Source organism: Saccopteryx leptura, chromosome 6 (genome assembly GCF_036850995.1).
Source record: "Saccopteryx leptura isolate mSacLep1 chromosome 6, mSacLep1_pri_phased_curated, whole genome shotgun sequence".
Classification (NCBI taxonomy): domain Eukaryota; kingdom Metazoa; phylum Chordata; class Mammalia; order Chiroptera; family Emballonuridae; genus Saccopteryx; species Saccopteryx leptura.
Genome location: NC_089508.1, coordinates 102153632 through 102175541, shown reverse-complemented (window position 1 = coordinate 102175541; position 21910 = coordinate 102153632). Strand labels below are relative to the sequence as shown.

The 21910-nt window shown below is 37.7% G+C and overlaps 1 protein-coding gene across 3 annotated transcripts in view; it reads left to right on the top strand.

The window, feature by feature from the left end:
• HEATR5A (HEAT repeat containing 5A) overlaps positions 1–21910 on the top strand; it is a 134556-nt gene that overhangs the window by 89378 nt on the left and 23268 nt on the right. For all 3 annotated transcript variants that reach the window (XM_066344151.1, XM_066344152.1, XM_066344150.1), the window contains 6 exons: positions 1033–1272; positions 9872–10053; positions 12139–12207; positions 13613–13792; positions 17277–17499; positions 20253–20501. In XM_066344151.1, coding sequence (XP_066200248.1) covers positions 1033–1272; positions 9872–10053; positions 12139–12207; positions 13613–13792; positions 17277–17499; positions 20253–20501 — 1143 coding nt within the window. The remainder of the gene's footprint in view (positions 1–1032; positions 1273–9871; positions 10054–12138; positions 12208–13612; positions 13793–17276; positions 17500–20252; positions 20502–21910) is intronic.

Below are 21910 nucleotides of genomic sequence, written 5' to 3'. Positions count from 1 at the left end.
ATAGGACTTTGCCATAACTTTATTTGTGACATTCTATCATAATACACTCAAAAAATGTTGACACATATAAGATAATTTAAGAAAAACAAGTTGGTTTCTTTTATAGCATTAGCTTCATTTTAAGTGGAGTTAGCAAGTTAACAGTATAAGAAAATATAATTTGGGAGGGAAGGGGAGAAAAAAAGAATAATTTACTCAGTGGCTCTGTTTATCAAAACAATGTGAAACTATAATAACAGCAGTGAGTCTGTCCTAAGAAAAATGCTTCAGACATTTTCAGTGGGTTCAGGAACCTTCTTAAATCCATTAAAGCCACAGTATTTAAAACAGCATACCCATTACAGTCCACCCCACTACCTACAAGGGAATCTGATTTTCCTTAATCCAGGGGATTGATAATTATCCTAGTATCTAGTATCTTGTTCAATTTTTCATTTTGAGTATAATTTAATATCTTTTGCATTTTGACCTAAAAGGTTTCTTACACCATTTATTTAAATACCACTGTTAGCTGTATTTAATAGGCATGATTATTTTACATTGTTAAAAGATGTATGAGTAAGCCCTGGCCGGTTGGCTCAGCAGTAGAGCGTCAGCCTGGCGTGTGGAAGTTCCAGGTTCAATTCCCGGCCAGGGCACACAGGAGAAGCGCCCATCAGCTTCTCCACCCCTCCCCTTCTCTTTTCTCTCTGTCTCTCTCTTCCCCTCATGCAGTCGAGGCTCCATTGGACCAAAAGTTGACCCGGGCACTGAGGATGGCTCAATGGCCTCCGCCCCAGGCGCCAGAGTAGCTCTGATTGCAATGGAGCAATGCCCCAGATGAGCCTAGCATCACCCTCTGGTGGCCATGCTGGGTGGATCCGAGTCGGGCTCATGCAGGAGTCTGTCTGCCTGCCTCTCCTCCCCTTCTCACTTGGGTGGGGGGAAGATGTATGATTGAGCAGTTTTGGTCTGAATTTGCAGTCATTTGTGTTCCTTTATAAATATATGTTCAAATTGATTGTAATTACATGTATTCTTCCTTGATAAAAGATTTTACAGCTGTTACTTGTGTGGATACAATGCAAGAAGAGGAAGGCGATAAAGGGGATGATGCCTCAGTTCTCACCACTAGAAATGATGACAGATCCCATCCTTTTCCCAATCCTCGCTGGGCGACTAGAGTCTTTGCTGCTGAATGTGTCTGTAGGATAATTACGCAGTGTGAGACTGCACATGGCGCACATTTTGACATTGCTTTAGCACAAGAAATGAAAAAAAGGGATTCAAGAAGTAAGTGGCATAATAATGAAAAAAACAAATGATACATGTAGAATTGCTGTATACTTTTGTTTTCATTTTAATTTAAAAATTAAAACTGAAAGATAGTTTTTATTCTTCCGATTGGTTGTGAAACTGACTACAACCTTTATATAAGGTCTACCGGAAAGTTATGTCCATTTTTGGAATAAAACAAAATACAAATTTTTCTTACCGTCAGTAAACTTTATTAAATAATATAATTGCCATTATTATTAATGATTTCTTGCCAGTATGAGGGCAATTTGTATAGCCCATTTTTGAAAAATGTTTTATCTTTTGATGTGAAAAATTGAACCAGTGCTTGTTTGATGTCTTCTTCATTTTTGAATTTTTTGCCCTTCAAAAAATTTTGTAAGGACAAAAGCAAGTGATAGTCTGAGGGTGCTAAGTCCAGGGAATATGGTGGATGTGACAGACATGCTTCTGTAGCATTTCTTCCTTGTTGAATTTCGTAAAAATTACAGTGGCGTAAATGAACTTTATCAGTAGCCATGGATACACTATCGCTTCACACATAAGACTAATGTGAATCAACTTTGTTTTAATTTGCTACGTCAGTATGTATACATTAAGTAATAAAAATAGAGGCACACATGCGCCAAATAAACGTGCTTACGTGTCGAAACTTGTGATAGAAACAGACAGAACTTTCTGGTAGACCTCATATAGACTGTAAACGTAGTATATTTTTAATGTTTAAATACATTTTTAATGATAAAGCTTTTTAAATGGCATTCACTCAAAAAATGTTGACACATGTAAGATAATTTAAGAAAAACAAATTGGTTTGTTTAGAAAGCAGTTAACAATTAGAGCAAGTTGGGCCCCATCGCTAAGGATGGCTCCATGGTTCCACTTCAGGCACTAAGAAGAGCTTGGTTGCTGAGCAGTGAAGCAGTGCCCCAGATGCGCAGAGCATCACCTAACAGTGGGACTGCAATGTGGATCCTGATCAGGGCACATGCAAGAGTCTGTCTTTGCCTCCCCTCCTCTCACTGAATACAAAATTTTTTAAAAAGAAATGAGTTAAGTTTATAGAAATAATCATGTTCTTACAAAGTAGTATGTGTGTTAATTGCTTCCCAGAATTTATTTTCTGAACTATAACATATACCAATTTTACTTATGGATTATTTTGGTTTTGTAAATATCATTAAGAAAACATTTGAGCCTATCTCAATGTAAACAGTTATAAAACCACCTTAACCTTTTATCCACTACTTACTGTTTTTACCTCAATATGAATGTGTTATTGTTTGATTTCTTTCTATTTATTTATTATTTTATTAATTAATTTATTTATTTTTTTAGTTTTACTGGGGTGACATCAATAAATCAGGATACATATGTTCAAAGAAAACATGTCCAGGTTATCTTGTCGATCAATTATGTTGCATACCCATCACTCAAAGTCAGATTGTCCTCCCATACCTTCTATCTAGTTTTCTTTGTGCCCCTCCCCCGGCTCCTTCCCCTCTCCCTCCCTCTCTTCCCCCCCATAACCACCACACTCTTGTCCATGTCTCTTAGTCTCATTTTTATGTCCCACCTATGTATGCAATCATGCAGTTCTTGTTTTTTTCTGATTTACTTATTTCACTCCGTATAATGTTATCAAGATCCAACCATTTTGTTGTAAATGATCTGATGTCATCATTTCTTATGGCTGAGTAGTATTCCATAGTGTATATGTGCCACATCTTCTTTATCCAGTCTTCTATTGAAGGACTTTTTGGTTGTTTCCATGTCTTGGCCACTGTGAACAATGCTGCAATGAACATGGGGCTGCATGTGTCTTTACGTATCAGTGTTTCTGAGTTTTGGGGGTATATACCCAGTAGAGGGATTGCTGGGTCATAAGGTAGTTCTATTTTCAGTTTTTTGAGGAACCACCATACTTTCTTCCATAATGGTTGTACTACTTTACATTCCCACCAACAGTGAATGAGGGTTCCTTTTTCTCCACAGCCTCTCCAGCATTTGCTATTACCTGTCTTGTTAATAATAGCTAATCTAACAGGTGTGAGATGGTATCTCATTGCAGTTTTGATTTGCATTTCTCTAATAACTAATGAAGATGAGCATCTTTTCATATATCTTTTGGCCATTTGTATTTCTTCCTGGGAGAAGTGTCTGTTCATGTCCTCTTCCCATTTTTTTATTGGATTTGTTTGTTTTTGAGTTTTATGAGTTCTTTGTATATTTTGGATATTAGGCCCTTATCTGAGCTGTTGTTTGAAAATATCATTTCACATTTAGTTGGCTGTCTGTTTATTTTGTCACTTTCTCTTGCTGAACAAAAACTTCTTAGTCTGATGTAGTCTCATTCATTTACCTTTGCCTTCACTTCCTTGGCCTTTGGAATCAAATTCATAAAATGCTCTTTAAAACCAAGGTCCATGAGTTTAGAACCTATGTCTTCTTCTATGTATTTTATTGTTTCAGGTCTTATATTTAGGTCTTTGATCCATTTTGAATTAATTTTAGTACAAGGGGACAAACTGTAGTCAAGTTTCATTCTTTTGCATGTAGCTTTCCAGTTTTCCCAGCACCATTTGTTGAAGAGGCTTTCTTTTCTCCATTGTGTATTGTTGGCCCCTTTATTGAAAATTATTTGACCATATATATGTGGTTTTATTTCTGGACTTTCTATTCTGTTCCATTGGTCTGAGTGTCTTATTTTTTCTGCCAATACCATGCTGTTTTGATTGTTGTGGCTCTAGAATATAGTTTGAATTCAGGTATTGTAATGCCCCCAGCTTCATTCTTTTTCTTTAGGATTGCTTTGGCCATTCGGGGGTCTTTATAGTTCTATATAAATCTGGTGATTTTTTGTTCTATTTCTTTAAAAAATGTAATTGGAATTTTGATGAGAATTGCATTAAATTTGTATATTGCTTTGGGTAATATGGCCATCTTGATTATATTTATTCTTCCTACCCAAGAACAAGGAATATTCTTCCATCTCATTGTATCTTTTTCGATTTCCCTTAACAATGCTTTGTAGTTTTCAGTATATAGGTCCTAAATTCTTTGTTATGTTTATTCCTAGGTATTTTTTGTTGTTGTTACATTCGTGAAGGAGATTATTTTTTTGAGTTCGTTCTCAAATGTTTCATTGTTGGCATATAGAAAGTCCATGGACTTTTGTATGTTAATTTTGTATCCTGTGACCTTACTGTATTGGCTTATTGTTTCTAGTAGTCTTTTTGTGGATTCTTTGGGGTTTTCGATGTATAGGATCATGTCATCTGCAAAAAGTGATACCTTCTTCTTTTCCGATATGGATGCCTTTTATTTCTTTCTCTTGTCTAATTGCTCTGGCCAGAACCTCTAGCACCACATTAAATAAGAGTGGAGACAGTGGACAACCCTGTCTTGTTCCTGATATAAGGGGAAAGCCTTCAGTTTTGTGCCATTTAATATATATTAGCTGATGGTTTATCATATATGGCCTTTATCATGTTGAGATATTTTCCTTCTATACCCATTTTGTTGAGAGTCTTGCACATAAAATTGTGTTGTATTTTATCGAATGCCTTTTCTGCATCTATTGATAAGATCATGTTGTTTTTGTTCTTTGTTTTGTTGATATGGTGTATTATGTTAACCATTGTACGTATGTTGAACCATCCTTGAGATTCTGGGATGAATCCCACTTGATCATGATGTATTATTTTTTTAATATGTTGTATTCGATTTGCTAGTATTTTGTTTAGTATTTTAAATTTTTTTTATTTTTTTTTTTAATTTACAGAGTCAGAGAGAGGGATAAACAGGGACAGACTGACAGGAACAGAGAGAGATGAGAAACATCAATAATTAGTTTTTTGTTGCGACACCTTAGTTGTTCGTTGATTGCTTTCCCACATGTGCCTTGACCGTGGGGTTACAGCAGACCGTGTAACCCCTTGCTTGAGCCAGCGACCTTGGGTCCAAGCTGGTGAGCTTTGCTCAAACCAGATGAGCCTGCGCTCAAGCTGGCGACCTCCGGTCTCGAACCTAGGTCCTCCGCATCCCAGTCTGACATTCTATCCACTGTGCCACTGCCTGGTCAGGCTTGTTTAGTATTTTAGCATCTGTATTCATTAGAGATATTGGCCTGTAGTTTTCTTTTTTTGTGCTGCCCTTGCCTGGTCTCGGTATGAGGGTTATGTTGACCTCATAAATTGTGTTTGGAAGTATTGCCTCTTCTTCAATTTTTTGGAAGACTTTGAGTAGAATAGGAACCAAGTCTTCTTTGAATGTTTGATAGAATTCACTAGTATAACCGTCTGGGCCTGGACTTTTATTTTTGGGGAGGTTTTTAATAGTTTTTTCTATTTCTTCTCTACTAATTGGTCTTTTTAGGCTTTCTGCTTCTTCTTGACTCAGTCTAGGAAGGTTGTATTGTTCTAGGAATTTATCCATTTCTTCTAGATTGTTGAATTTAGTGGCATAAAGTTTTTCATAGTATTCTACAATAAGTCTTTGTATATCTATGATATCTGTGGTGATTTCTCTTTCATTTTGGATTTTATTTATATGAGTCCTTTCTCTTTTTTCCTTGGTAAGTCTTGCCAAGGGTTTGTCAATTTGTTGATCTTTTCAAAGAACCAGCTACTTGTTCTATTAATTTTTTCTAAGTTTTTCTGTTCTCTATTTTATTTATTTCTGCTCTGATTTTTATTATCTCCTTTCTTCGGCTGGTTTTGGGTTGTCTTTGTTTTCTTTTTCCAGTTCCTTAAGGTGTGAAGTTAAGTGGTTCTCTTGGGCTCTCTCTTGTTTGTTCATATAGGCCTGAAGTGATATGAACTTCCCTCTTATCACTGCTTTTGCTGCATCCCATAGATTCTGATATGTTGTATTGTCATTTTCATTTGTCTGTATATATCTTTTGATCTCTGCGCTTATTTCTTCTTTGACCCATTCATTTTTTAAAAGTATGTTGTTTAGTTTCCACGTTTATGTGGGGGTTTTTTTCCTCTTTTTTGCAGTTGAATTCCAGTTTCAAGGCTTTATGATCAGAAAATATGCTTGGTACAACTTCAATTTTTCTGAATTTGCTGATGTTATTTTTGTGGCCCAACATATGGTCAATTCTTGAGAATGATCTGTGTACACTGGAGAAAAATATATACTCTGTCACTTTGGGATGAAATGTCCTGTAGATGTCTATCATATCCAGGTTCTCTAGTGTTTTGTTTAAGGCCAATATATCTTTATTGATTTTCTGTTTGGATGACCGATCTAGATCTAGAGCCGTCAGCAGTGTATTGAGGTCTCCAAGTATGATTGTATTTTTGTCAGTTTTTGTTTTAAGGTCAATAAGTAGCTGTCTTATATATTTTGGTGCTCCTTGGTTTGGTGCATATATGTTAAGAATTGTTATGTCTTCTTGATTCAGCGTCCCCTTAATCATTGTGAAATGACCATTTTTGTCTCTGAGTACTTTTGCTTTCTTGTAGTCAGCATTATCAGATATGAGTATTGCTACGCCTGCTTTTTTTTGGATGTTACTTGCTTGGAGTATTGTTTTCCAGCCTTTCACTTTGAATTTGTTTTTATCCTTGTTGCTTAGATGAGTTTCTTGTAGGCAGCATACAGTTGGATTTTCTTTTTTAATCCATTCTGCTACTCTGGGTCTTTTTATTGGTGAGTTTAATCCATTTACATTTAGTGTTATTATTGATACTTGTGGGTTTCCTATTACCATTTTATACATTGCTTTCTGTTAGTTTTGTGTCTTGTTTGATTCTTCTCTTTTGTTTTTCTATCCTTTGTTTTTGTTTGGTTGTATTCCATACTTCTTTACTTTGTTGCTATATTTTTTAAATCATGTGCTTCTGTGGTGGTTTTTTAAAGGGTGGTTACCATTAAGTAATGAAAAGGGTTTCTACCCTGTTCATTGTAATGCACTATTTTGTGAGTACTTCTGTACTCCATCGTCCTTTGCTACTATTAATTTCTGTCCTCTCCCCATTTTTTTTGTTTGTTTTTGTTGTCACAGTTTAAATTTGGTTTTATTGTTTTCTTCGTGCAGCTTTTACTTGTGGTTTTGTTTTATTTTGTTCTTTGTATTTGGTTGGAAAACCCCCTTTAGTAATTCCTGGAGTGGGGGTTTTCTGATGATAAATTCCCTCCGTCTCCAGGCTCCGCAGCTTCCCGGCGCAGAATTAGATTCTGAACCTTCCCGGGCACATGCGCACCGCAACCCCCATTGTTTAATTTTTTTTTTTAATTTTTTTTATTTTTTTACAGGGACAGAGAGTGAGTCAGAGAGAGGGATAGATAGGGACAGACAGACAGGAACGGAGAGAGATGAGAAGCATCAATCATCAGTTTTTCGTTGCAACACCTTAGTTCATTGATTTCTTTCTCATATGTGCCATGACCACGGGCCTTCAGCAGGCTGAGTAACCCCCCGCTCAAACCAGTGACCTTGGGTCCATGCCAGTGAGCTTTTTTGCTCAAACCAGATGAGCCCACGCTCAAGCTGGATATCCTGGGGTCTCGAACCTGGGTCCTTCCGTATCCTAGTCTGACGCTCTATCCACTGCGCCACCGCCTGGTCAGGCCCCCATCGTTTGATTTCTGATTTTTTAAATTATTTATTTATTTATTTGTATTTTTCTGAAGTTAGAAACGGGGAGGCAGTCAGACAGACTCCCGCATGCGCCCGACCAGGATCCACCTGGTATGCCCACCAGGGAGCGATGCTCTGCCCATCTGGGGCGTTGCTCTGTTGCAACCAGAGCCATTGTAACGCCTGAGGCAGAGGCCATAGAGCCATCCTCAGCGCCCGGGCCAACTTTGCTCCAATGGAGCCTCGGCTGCGGGAGGAGAAGAGAGAGACAGAGAGGAAAGAGGGGGGAGGGGTGGAGAAGCAGATGGGCGCCTCTCCTGTGTGCCTTGGCTGGGAATCAAACCCGGGACTCCTGCACACCAGGCCGATGCTCTACCACTGAGCCAACCGGCCAGGGCCTGATTTCTGATTTTTTAAATTCACTTCACATGTTCAAAAGCACAATGCACATATATAAATGCCTTGAAAATATTCTTTACCAGACAAAAGAATTATAAAGTGGCCCTGGCCAGTTGGCTCAGTGGTAGAGCGTCGGCCTGGCGTGCAGGGGTCCCGGGTTCGATTCCCGGCCAGGGCACACAGGGGAAGCACCCATCTGCTTCTCCACCCCTCCCCCTCTCCTTCCTCTCTGTCTCTCTCTTCCCCTCCCGCAGCCGAGGCTCCATTGGAGCAAAGATTGCCCGGGCGCTGGGGATGGCTCCTTGGCCTCTGCCCCAGGCGCTAGAGTGGCTCTGGTCGCGACAGAGCGACGCCCCAGAGGGGCAGAGCATTGCCCCCTGGTGGGCAGAGCGTCGCCCCCTGGTGGGCGTGCCGGGTGGATCCCGGTCGAGCGCATGCGGGAGTCTGTCTGACTGTATCCCCCCATTTCCAGCTTCAGAAAAATACAAAAAAAAAAAAAAAGAATTATAAAGCAAAATGTTCTTATTGCCTGTCTGAGAGTATGAATTATCTCTGTTTTAATGATTTTCCAAGCAGCATATATACACTGTATTCTCTTAGTTGTGATGAGCACTGTTCTAGATACTAATAGTGTAAAATTAATATATCACAGATGCTTACTGATTCATGTTCACCCAATTGAAACTGTAATTGGCACCTACTAAGATGAGTTGTTTTCTTCAGTGTGGCCTATAGCTATTTCTTGAATTAGTCTCAAAGATATTTTAGGTAAAGATTAATTGTACCCTAAACATTTTATTGTTGAAACATTGTTAAATGATTGTGTTATGTTTTGCCCTGTTAGAATTATTACTCCAAAGATTGTGTTGTAGGAATGAAAAGCATTTTCATTTATAATGTTATAGTGAGAAATGTTTTTTTATAGTCCCATCATTTTATATGTGGCATGACATGCAAAAATAAAATAATCTAGTGCATTTTATGCACTACATAAAACTACCTAAAGGCACAATGAGTCTTTTAGCTTCAAGTTGACATAAAGAGATTATGTTAACTGACTAATTCACCAAAACCCAAAGTCTCCTGACCTGAGGTGGCACAGTGAAGAAAGCATTGATGTGGAACACTGAGGTCACTCATTAGAAACCCTGGGCTTGCCAGGTCAAGGCACATATGGGAGTTGATGCTTCCTGCTCCTCCCCCTCTTCTTTCTTTTTCTCTGTTTCTCTCTCTCTTTCTCCTCTCTCTGAAAAATGAATAAATAAAATCTAAAAAACAAAAAACCCAAAGTCTCCTAAGTACCTTCCAATATACTTCTATCAGAAAATCTAAACACAATTTTTATTGATGGTACTATTAATACTCTTTTAAAGGATGTTAATTCTGCCTTTGGTTTTTGAATAGCTGTATAATTTCTTGCTTTGGGGTGATTTTTTGTATTTACAGTGGTGTAGTAAATCCAGCTTTAAACTTTGTATTTAACAATAAAACAAAATAGTGCATAAAATCAGATATTTAAAGTCTAGATTATGAAATTAAATTAAAAAGGTAACATAAATCTTGCTTCTAGCTTATTTTTTATAAGTTTTTTCTTTACTCTTGTAGATGACTTTTTGGCACTACATCTTGCTGACTTAATCCGCATGGCTTTTATGGCTGCCACAGATCATAGTGACCAGCTCCGTCTCTCTGGCCTTGAAGCATTGTTAATTGTGATTCAGAGATTTGCGACTGTTCCAGAACCAGAGTTTCCAGGACACGTGATTCTGGAACAGTATCAAGCCAATGTGAGTGCTCTTCTGCCAGAGGGTTTTATTGTTAGACACCCAGATAAAAAGTCTGAAATATGCCTGACCAGGCAGTAGCGCAGTGGATAGAGCATCGGACTGGAATACCAAGGACCCAGGTTCGAGACTCCGAGGTCACCAGCTTGAGCACGGGCTTATCTGGTTTGAGCAAAAGCTCACCAGCTTGGACCCAAGGTCACTGGCTGGAGCAAGGGGTTACTCGGTCTGCTGAAGGCCCGCGGTCAAGCACATATGAGAAAGCAATCAATGAACAACTAAGGTGTCTCAATGCACAACGAAAAACTAATATTGATGCTTCTCATCTCTCTGTTTCTGTCTGTCTGTCCCTGTCTATCCCTCTCTCTGACTCTCTGTCTCTGTAAAAAAAAAAGTCTGAAATAATTGGCATGTCACCTTTTTATACATAAATGAGTATATAGCTCTGCTTATGTATCACCATTATAATCAGTATATAGAAAATATGTATGTTTGAAGAAGAAATCTTCAAGTAAAAGCATAGTAGTACACAAAATAGGTCTTTTATAACATTGAAGGTCAATTTTCATTATTAAAACCTTCATGGTAATTTTGGGAAATAAAGAAATTTGGGCCCTGGCTGATTGGCTCAGTAGATAGAGCATCAGCCTGGCATGCAAAAGTCCGGGGTTCGATCCCCAGGCAGGGCACACAGGAGAAGCGGCCATCTGCTTCCCGCCCCCTGATTATCCCCCTTCTCTCTCTCTTCCTCCCCTGAGGCTCAGTTGATCTGAGCATCGGCCTCAGACGGGGGTTGCCAAGTGGATCCCCATCAGAGTGCATGCCTCACTATTTCCCCTTTTCTCACTTTAGAAAAAAGAACTTTGGTAATGAAATTTTTTATAAAATGTGGAAATAAGCTTGAGATAACACTAAATCATCACTAAACATTCTGTTTAGGCTACATTGCAAGTTCTGTTTACAAATCATTGTTCCTAGAATAGATGTAACTGCCTTTTTGTGTGTGTGGACTTAGAAAGGAGTTCAGGTTTCTAGTACTAGTTTTGTGATCTTTTTAACTCGTGTTTCGTGCATTGAGCCATTTGGAAGAGCCAGGAAGGTAACAGAATTATCGCATATTATATCACACACGTCACATGTAATCCTGCAGCAGCATCCCAGAATGCCTCTCATTAGGATTCAGAGGCAGCTTTGAACAGCTGGTGGTTAGGGATACCAGAGCAGTTCACCAGTTAGTTAGCAGTCTTCATCACATATTTCAAGAGGTAATGCCAGTGTATGCTTAGGGACAAAGCAAAAGGAAGGGAGTGGCATTACACAGAACTATCATATTAGAATAAAACATTGTAATTCTGTTATATTTTTAGTCCTCTTGAAATTGCAAATGATAGAAATAAATTACAACTCACTTAGTAGAAGAGGAAAATTGTTTTCAGAAATCTTAGTTGACTGCTTGGTTCTACACTGGCTTTATTCTCAAACTTGCTCTCTCCAAGTGGTATCAAGATGGTTCTCTTAGCACCCAAATCTTATAGAGTTGGTGCTTCTTTCCCAGGCTCCTAGCAGAAGTCTGAAGGGGAGCTTTCCTTATTCCACCCTGGGTCTCTGGAGCCAGGCTATGCTGTCAGCTCCATAGCAACAGCATGGGCTAAGATTTGAGGAGAGAGAAGGTTCCTGAAAGGAAAATTGAGATGCTATTAGATAAAAACAGAAAAATATGCTAGGTGGGCAAAACAAAAGGTATCCCTAATACCTATTATAAATAGTTTTAATAACACTAAAAAGATAAGGAGCCTGACCTGTGGCTAAAGCATCAAACTGCAACGCTGAGGTTCGCCAGCTTGAAACCCTGGGCTTTGCCTGGTCAAGACACATATGGAAATTGGTGCTTCCTGCTCCTACCCCCCCCCCCTCTCTCCCCTCCTCTCTCCCTCCCTCCCTCCCTCCCTCTTTCTCTCCTCTAAAATGAATAAAGTCTTTAAAAATATTTTTTTTTAATAAATAGACTAAAAAGAGAGAGAGAGAGAGAGAAGGAGCTTGTGCTGTCTTCCTTGTTGATCTTTGTATGTCATATAATGTCTTTGCCAGGTAGAAGCAGCACTTAGACCAGCCTTCACTTCAGAGACACCACCTGATGTCACTGCCAAAGCATGTCAGGTAAATGCCTAAAAAGATAAAGTTTAAGAACCAAAACTCTCTCTTCAGAAGTAATTCTGCAGTTATTATAGTTTTCTAACAATTAATCATAGCTGCTCCTTTTTTGTTACTTTTTAAATTTAGAGAACTTCCTCTTTTATGTAACTCCATGATAATTCAGTATATGGATAAGTTATAATTTAATCAGTGACAGATAAATGGGTTTTTTCATTGTTTGCTATTTTAAATACTGCCATAGTGAGTGACCTTCTTAATAGGTCATTTCACTGGGTACAAGCACATCTGTAAAATAAATTCTCCAAAATTGAATTACTGAGTTAAAGATTATAAAGGTTTACCAATTTTATCTCCCACCAGTAACGTATGCAAGTACTTGTTCCCCCATAGTCTGAGCAATACTGCGATTTTTCAAACTTGTAAAATTTTGCTTATATGATGAAGTAAAAAAGGTATCTCACAATAGTTTAGAATTGTATTTCAAGTGAGATTGGGTGGGTTTTATATATATATATATATATCAGAATTCTAAACGTGCTTTTCTTGGAGTGGTTGTCAAACACTCAATATGCAGCCTTAATGACCTAAAATAATGAAAAAGCAGAACTGGCTTGAATTGAATTAATTATAAACATAATAAAAAATGCTAATTTTAGTCAGGTCTTTCAACTTTCTTTTATTCAGTTGTATTTAGGAAATGTTTTGAGTGCCTTCAATATTCAGAGAACTGTGTTAAATGTAATGAGTTGCTAATTTATTAATCACTTTATTATGTGGGTTCTTGCTGTAAGCCATATGAAATTTTGTGAAATGAGACAGGAAGTGGATAGATTGAAAAGGAAAAGCAAATTTTCTCTAGAAAAAGAGAAATACATAAACATTTCTGATAACTGAGTAAACATTTTTCATAGGAAAATTATTAATGACATTTTGTATTAGAAATTTAAAAATAGAAATGTTTAATATTGTTTCCTTAAGAATCAAAATCTTCTTTGGGGTTTTAATGTTAGGTTCTTTATCTTTTATGAAAGTTATATTAATTAATCACAGTCTCAGATTTTAAAATGTAAAAAGATGAAATAATCAAGATTGGAGTTTTAATTCAAATGTTAACCCAAGCATTTATGAAAGTGGTGTCTTCTGTAGCTTTATTTTTCTCTAGAAATAACATCTGAAGCTCTTTGATTTTATGTGCTGATCAGTATTGGTTTCCTTGCTTCAACCTTAGACTGTATTGCCTTCTGAAATGCTCGCCTTTGAGTGTCATTATCAGCAGCATTTCCTTGGGTCTCTTAATAGCAAGGTGATTTCTGTGACTTGATTCCTAAGCTGTGGATGAACTTTGCTGAACTCACAAAGGAAATATTTATAATTTTCAAATGCAGCTTCTTACTTTCTTAAAAACCAGGTTTGCAGTGCCTGGATAGCAAGTGGAGTTGTAAGTGACCTTAATGATCTCCGAAGAGTTCATCACTTGCTTGTTTCATCATTAACAAAAATACAGGCTGGAAAAGAAGCTCTAAGTCACTTATATAATGAAAGTGCTTCTACCATGGAGATCTTAGCTGTGCTCAAAGCCTGGGCAGAGGTTAGTACTGAAATTTGTAATGGAAATTTGAAATAAAATACCTTAGGCTATAAACTGAAATTAACTTTTTAAAACACAAGTAAGTCCTTTTTTAAGGTTAACAAAAGGCTTTCAACATGTGATTTATATGTTAACTCATGTTTTGGCCAAGTAGTCAAATGTTTTTTATATTGTCTGTAATCTGCTGCTTTCAGTAGGGGTAGTAGTGAGCCAGAGAGACTTTATAATAGCTAATGAAAATAAACTTTTATTGCAATCTGAACTACTAGAAATGTGGGTTTCCTTGTATGTTTTATTAACTATATAACGTAATTTAATTTTGTATGCTGTTTTATAGAATGACTTTCTATATTAAATAATCATTTTCTTTTCTAAGGTTAAAGAAATATAAAAGTGTTTAACTTCATTAGTTACTTTTCTTATCAGGGAGTAAGTATTTTTTTAAATTTATTTATTGACTTTAGAGAGGGAGAAGGGGGAGAGAGTAGCATTGATTTGTTGTTCCACTTATTTATGCATTAGTTTTTGCTTATTTTGTTGTTTTTGTTTTTTTTAGTGAGAGGAGAGGAGACAGAGAGACAGACTCCCGCACGTGCCTTGACCAGGATCCACCAAGCAAACCCACTAGGGGTGATGCTCTGCCCATCTGGGCGTTGGCTCTGTTGTAACCGGAGCCATTTTTTAGCACCTGAGTCGTAGGCTATGGAGCTATCCTCAGCACCCAAAGCCAACTTGCTTTAGCCAGTCGAGCCATGGTTGCAGGAGGGGAAATGATAGAGAAAGAGAGAGAGAGAGAGAGAGAGAGAGGGAGAAAGGGAAGGTGTGAAGAAGCAGATGGTTGCTTCTCCTGCGTGCCTTGACTGGGAATCAAATCCACATACTGGGCCAACACTCTACCACTGAGCCAACCAGCTAGGGCCACATTCATTTGTTAATTTTTTTTTTTTATACAGGGACAGAGATAGAATCAGAGAGAGGGATAGATAGGGACAGACAGATAGGAAGGGAGAGAGATGAGAAGCATCAATCATTAGTTTTTCGTTGTGACACCTTAGTTGTTCACTGATTGCTTTCTCATATGTGCCTCAACCACGGGCCTTCAGCAGACCGAGTAACCCCTTGCTCGAGCCAGCGACCTGGGTCCAAGCTGGTGAGCTTTGCTCAAACTAGATGAGCCCGCACTCAAGCTGGCGACCTCGGGTCTCGAACCTGGGTCCTCCTCATCCTAGTCCAATGCTTTATCCATTGCGCCACCGCCTGGTCAGGCTCATTTGTTAATTCTTGTCTGTACCCTGACTGGTAATTGAACCTGCAACCTTGGCATTTCAGGACGATGCTCTAACCAACTAAGCTCTCCAGCCAAGGCCTTTTTCTTTTTAATTCACTGAGGAAATGTTCTCATAGATGTGAAAGTTGATATAATAGTATAATGAACCCAGTTATACCCATCATCCAGCTTTAGCAATTACGAAACTTGGCCAGTCTGGGTTCAAATGCTGTTTTAATGAATGTGTGTAGTCTCAGTCACAACTGAGAGAACTAATTAATATATAAGAGCCTGACCAGGCAGTAGCGCAGTGGATAGAGCAGAGAACCCAGGTTCGAACCCGAGATTGCTGGCTTGAGCACGGGCTCATCTGGTTTGAGCACAGTTCACCAGCTTGAGCCCATAGTCACTGGCTTGAGCAAGGAGTCACTCTGTCTGCTGTAGGCCCCCAGTCAGAGCACATATGAGAAAGCAATCAATGAACAGCTAAGGTGCCGCAGCAAAAAATTGATGCTTCTCATCTCTCTCCCTTCCTATCTGTCTGTACCTCCCTCTGTTACTGTCTCTTACACACACACATTTTGTGTGTGTCTATACACATACATATATATGAAAAGGTTTCCTCCAGTACAGCTTAATAAAACCTGAAGATTATAGAATTTGGTTTTTTACCATTATTTAGGGTTGACAAATCTTAGGAAGTAGTTCTACCTAGATTTAATAAGCTGGATCTATCTTTAACAGTCAATTCTTTATGCTTTGACAATATTTTTAAAATATGCTTATATAGTATTTTTTATAATAATTTGAATTTCTATGTTCTTGCATAAGCCCATTACCTCCTCCTGATCTCTCCTCAGTAAACATAATGACTCACCAGCAGATTCTGTATAAAGAAGGTTCATAATCTGGTATTAGAAATCCTTGGTACCAGATAATATTTGGGATTCCAAATTTGGGGATTTTCAAAAAGTAATGCATTGTATACTCCCATGTTTTCAGGAAGTCTGGGCAGTACTGTGGAATCTATACTTAGACACATTAATATATCTATAATAAAATGTTTGTGGTTTTTGTGTTTTTTTTTTAGAGAGAGGGATAGACAGGGACAGACAGACAGGAACGGAGAGAGATGAGAAGCATCAATCGTTTTTCATTGCGTGTTGCAACACCTTAGTTGTTCATTGATTGCTTTCTCATACGTGCCTTGACCGCGGGTCTTCAGCGGACCGAGTAACCCCTTGCTGGAGCCAGCGACCTTGGGTTCAAGCTGGTGGAGTCTGGAACCTGGGTCCTCTGCATCCCAGTCTGACGCTCTATCCACTGCGCCACCGCCTGGTCAGGCTATAATAAAGTGTTTGTATATTGACACTTTGTTGGTTGAATAGCCTCATGGAAATTCAGTTTTGCCACCAGCTTAGTTTTCCAGAAACATTTTTTCAGAGCTTATTGGATTTCAGAGCTATAGATGAAGGGGCAGTACAGGCACATTATGTACTATGTTGAATGCTTTAACATCCTATAGTTCTATAAAAAGGCCATGTTAAATCTATGTACATAAACTTTTTGTAGTGATTTAGTGGTAATTTTTTAAATTGATTTTTAGAGAGAGAGAAAGAAAGTAAGGATGGGGTACGGAGAAGCAGAAAGCATTAACCCATAGTTGCTTCTCACATGCGCCTAGAACAGGCAAGCCCTAGGATTTCAAACTGGTGACCTCAGCAATCCAGGTCACTTTATCCACTGCACCACCACAGGTCAGGCCTCGTGGTAACTTTGAAAGAAAATACTTTTAGTATTTCAGCCTGCTGTAGTTCAGAGATGGCCACCTGAAATCGTATGTTGAGATAGATTTTTAAGACCATAACAGGGCTGGGTGAGAAAGTGCTGAGATCATTTAGTTATGGTTATAAAATTGTAGAGTGGTAGCATATTTACCAAGTATTGTTATCCACGTATGCCTTTTAGTATCACAATGCATTTCAGGTCTGGTAAACTCAAAGGGAAGTTCACCTCCTCAGCAAGATAAAAATATTATAGCACTTTTTCAATGGGCACAAGATCTTCCTATTTACAAATTAACTTTTCTTGTATGTGCTCTGATAGGGAATGAACCTACAACCTTGGTGTATCAGTATGATGTTCTAATTGATCTACCTGGCTAGGTAAATGTCCCAAGGACAAGTTACAGTAAATTTACAAATTAACTTTTAACAGGTCTACATAATCGCTGTAGAAAGACATAAAAACCACAAACAACCTTTGAAGACTATCACCTGTTCAGGAGAGAGTGTTAGAAATGGGTCACACTCATCAGATGGACTGCTTGACTTAGTCTACACTGACCTGGGCACACTAAGTAGGCTCTGGCTTGCTGCTCTTCAGGATTTTGCTCTCTTAAGTTTGCCATCAGAATTTGCCTCCCAACTTCCTATCGAAGGTAAGGGTGTGAAATACTTACATAACTCCTACGTGACATGTCCTTTATTTAGGTAGTAATGTTTGTCTGAAATATTTTTCCTAGAATAATTTTCACTCATAGAATAGGTATGTGAGTCGCTTCAGATTAGACACACTGAAGTTGATTGACTAGATCATGAGGCATGCACATCGTAACTCCCAAGATGCTGCCAAATGGTTCTCCAAAGTAGTTTTCACAATTTGTATGTTACATGAAACAACATGTTTCTGTTTTGCTACATCCCCCCACCATTATATGTTATCATACTTAGTTTTTACCAGTCTGATGGGTATGAAGTATATAGTATTTATATTTAATAGTTTTAATTTATTATTTTCTTGATTGAGAATCTTCTTCCATGGGTTTATGGGCCAAATTTCTTCCATAAATCATATATTCACAATCTTTGCCTATTTTCTACTTGGTATTTATTATTTTCTTAATTAATCCTTTATATGTTCTGATTTTTTATTGTTATTTTTTTGTAGATTTTTATTTTTAGATTTTATTTATTGGTTTTTACAGAGAGAGAGGAGGGCCAGGGTAGAATGAGAAGTATCAGCTCAGTTGCTTCACTTTAGTTGTTCATTGGTTGCTTGTTGTATGTGCCTTGACCAGATAAGCCCAGGATTTCAAACCGGGAACCTCAGAATTCCAGGTCAATGCTTTGTCCACTGTACCACCACAGAACAACCTATATTTTATATGTTTTTAATATTATTCTTTTGTGGTTTGAGGTCTTGCAGATATCTTCTCCTGGTCTTCAGCTTACTTCTTTTACCTTCTTAAAATTAATGTAATCAGCTATTTATGGTTTGTGTGTTTGTATAGTGCCTCATACATTTTTTTTTCTTAACTTAAGATCATGAAAACCAATGTGTTTTTTTAAAATATTTTTACTTCCATCTTTTTTTAAAAGACTTTATTGATTTTACAAAGGAGTGGGGTGAGAAGTATCAACTCATAGTTGCTTCACTTTAGTTGTTCATTGCTTGCTTGTTGTATGTGCCTTGACCAGGCAAGCCCAGGGTTTCAAACCAGCAACCTCAGCAGCATTCAGGTCAACACTCTATCCACTGCATTACCATAGACCAGCAAAGAGCTATAAGCTTTTTAATACTGCTTTCTGCATTATGGACTGCAGTCCAACTAGAACTTAGTTTGAGTGTGTGGGATGGGTATAGGTCTCTGATTTTATAGTTATTAATGTTATATTTTGTCAATTGGATATTTGGTAGCCACACTTAATCTTAATGTTGTTACAAAATGGCTTTTTTTACTCCATGACATTAATTATAGTGTCAGCCTATCAAGTTCTATTAGAATTTGAGTTGGAATTATATACAGGAATATGATATAGGGTGTTTTATCTTACTTTTCAATAGCATAAATATAGAAACTGATGTATTGGAATAATTTATCAGCAAAAGTTAATGACAGACATAAATCAACATAATGTTAGGTGAAAAAAGACAAGTTTAAAAAGGATATATATAATATAACGTCTTTTAAGTAAATTGAAATACAAGATAATAGCATATTATTGACGAATACAGATACCTGTTGTGAAAAGTGTAAAACCGTATTTGGGAGAGATACACACTGACTTGAGGACAAGGGGTTACAGAAGGAAGAGTAAGAATTAGTGGTGTAACAGAGTATTAGGTTGGGTTTTATATGTTTGTTTTGTTTGGGGGGGGGTATTTTTTTAGAGAAAAAAAAATCAATTTGTTACTCCACTTATTTGTGCATTTATTTGTTGATTTTTGTATGTGCCCTGACTGGAGAGAAAAATCACAACCTTGACATATCAGGATGACATTCTAACCTGCTGAGCAACCTGGCTAGGACTGGGTTATTTTAATATATATATAAAAAGTAAGAGGTTTAAGAAAGGCAAAATGTCACATTAATCTTGGAGGTAGGTAAATAAATGGGTATCAGTATTTGTTTAATCACATACAGACATCACATACTTGTTTTAAAATATTTTTAAGATAAAAATTTAAGCCTGACCACATGATAGCACAGTGGATAGAGTGTTGACCTGGAACACTGAGGACACAGGTTCAAAACCTCAGGGTCTTTGGTTTGAGCATGGGATCAAAGACGTGACCCCAGGGGCACCGGTATGAGCCCAAAGGTTGCTGGCTTGAGCCCAAGGCCACTGGCTTGAGCAGGGGGTCACTGACTCAGCTGGAGCACCCCAGTCAAGGGACATATGAGAAAGTAATCAATGAACAACTAAAAGTGCCGTAACTATGAGTTGATGCTTATCTCCTTTCCTGTCTGTCTGTCCCTGTCTCTTTCTCTCTGTCTGTCTCCTTCCTCCACTAAAAAATAAAATAAAATAAAAATTTAAGAATAAGCTTGGAAGTTTCTAAGGAGGTGGTAAGTTATATCAACCTATGACTTAACAATTGTACTTAAAATAGAAATAAAAATATAACATAGCAGCATGGGTGAATCTCCAGAAAACACTGTTAAGCAAACAAATGCATACTGTATATTTGTCCATTGATATAAAGTCAAGAACAGACAAAGTCAATTATTTATGTTGATAAAAGTCAGAGAATAGTTGCCTTGGGCTGTTGGGAACTGACTAGAATGGATCCTAAAGGAAGTTTTGGGATGATGGGAATGGTGTATGTCTAGGAACAGAAAAGAGAAAATGTGGTGTAAGCTAACTTCTTTTATTCCTCCTGAAACTGTTTGCTTCCCCTTTTTCATAGGTGGTGCTTTCTACACAGCAGAGACCAGTGAAAACGCAAAATTGCATTATTTCAAGTCGTGGGCGCTTATCCTCCACGCTACAGCACTGTGGCTTACAAGCACAGGCTTTGTTGTTGCTGACCCAGATGAAGGAGCATCTAATCTCTCAAGGCCTGTAACACCAACTTCAATGTGTCAGGGTTCATCATCTGGGGCTACAGTAAAGTCCCCTGAGGATGTCTACACTGATAGGTTTCATCTTATTTTAGGTTAGTAAATAAGCCTTACAAACTTCCAACCCTACAGAGATTTGTTTGTTTGTTTTTGGGGGGGTTTGTTTGGTCTCATGCCTAATTTTTATTCTGGAAGGTAAAGCTCTTAGAGTATAGTTGACACACATTGTACTAGTTTTAGATGTACAACATAATGAGATTTCACATTTATATACCTTAAAAAGGTCCACTGTCACCACGCAAAGTTACTGTGATTTTACTGCCTTCATTCCCTATGCACTAACTTACATGCCTGGGATTTATGTTACAACTACAAGTTTGTACTGCTTAATCCCCTTCACCCTTTTTTTTCCCTTCACCTTTTGCCCATACCCCAACCACTCAACCCTCTAGAAACTATCTGTAGTTTCTAGGTTATTCTGTATCTGTGAGTCTGTTTTGTTTGTTCATTTGTTTCTTTTTTTTTTTTTTTTTTTAGATTCTACACATAAGTGAAATGATACAGTGTTTGTCTTTCTCTGACGTATTTCACTTAGCACAGTACTTTAGGTCTATCCATATTGTCACAAATGGCAAGATTTAGTTTTTTTTCATGGCTGAGTAATGTTCTGGTGTGTGTGCATGCGTGCACATGGGTGTGCACTGTCTCCATCTCTTGGCCATTGTAAATAATGAGACAGTGAATATTGGGGTGCATATATCTTTTTATATTAGTGTTTTGCTTTCTTTAGATAAATGCCCAGAAGTGGAATTGCTGGGTCCTTCTTTGTCTCTTGTTATATTATAGACTTTGTTGTAAAGTCTATATTGTCTAATACAAGTATTGCTATCCCAGCTTTTTTTTTTTTTACCTTTTCATAAAATATCTTTTCCATCCCTTTACTTTCAGTCTATATGTGTCTTTCAATCTGGAGGATTATATAGGCAGCATATGGAATTTTTTTAATCTATTCAGTCATCCTATATTTTTCCAGTGGAGCACTTAAGTTTATATTTAAGTAATTATTAATAGGTGTGTACTTAATGTCTCCTTCAATTCTGAACTAGAACCCCGCTGGGTAAAGTATTCATAGTTGTAGGTTTTCTCTTTCATCATGTTAAATATGTCATGGCACTCCCTTCTGGCCCTGCCAAATTTCTGTTGAAAAGTCAACTGATAGTCTCATGGGCATTCCCTTGTATGTAACTAGTTGTTTTTCTCTTGCTGCTTTTAAGATTCTCTCTTTAACTTTTAACAATTTAATTGTAATGTGTCTTGGTGTGGGTCTCTTTGGATTCATCTTCTTTGGAACTCTTAGTGCTTCCTGGACTTGGATGTATATTTCCTTCACCAGGTTAGGGAAGTTTTCAGCCATTGTTTCTTCAAATCAGTTTTCTGTCATTTGCTCTCTCCTCCTTGTGGGACCCCTATTATTTGAATATTAGTACATTTGATGTTGTCCCAA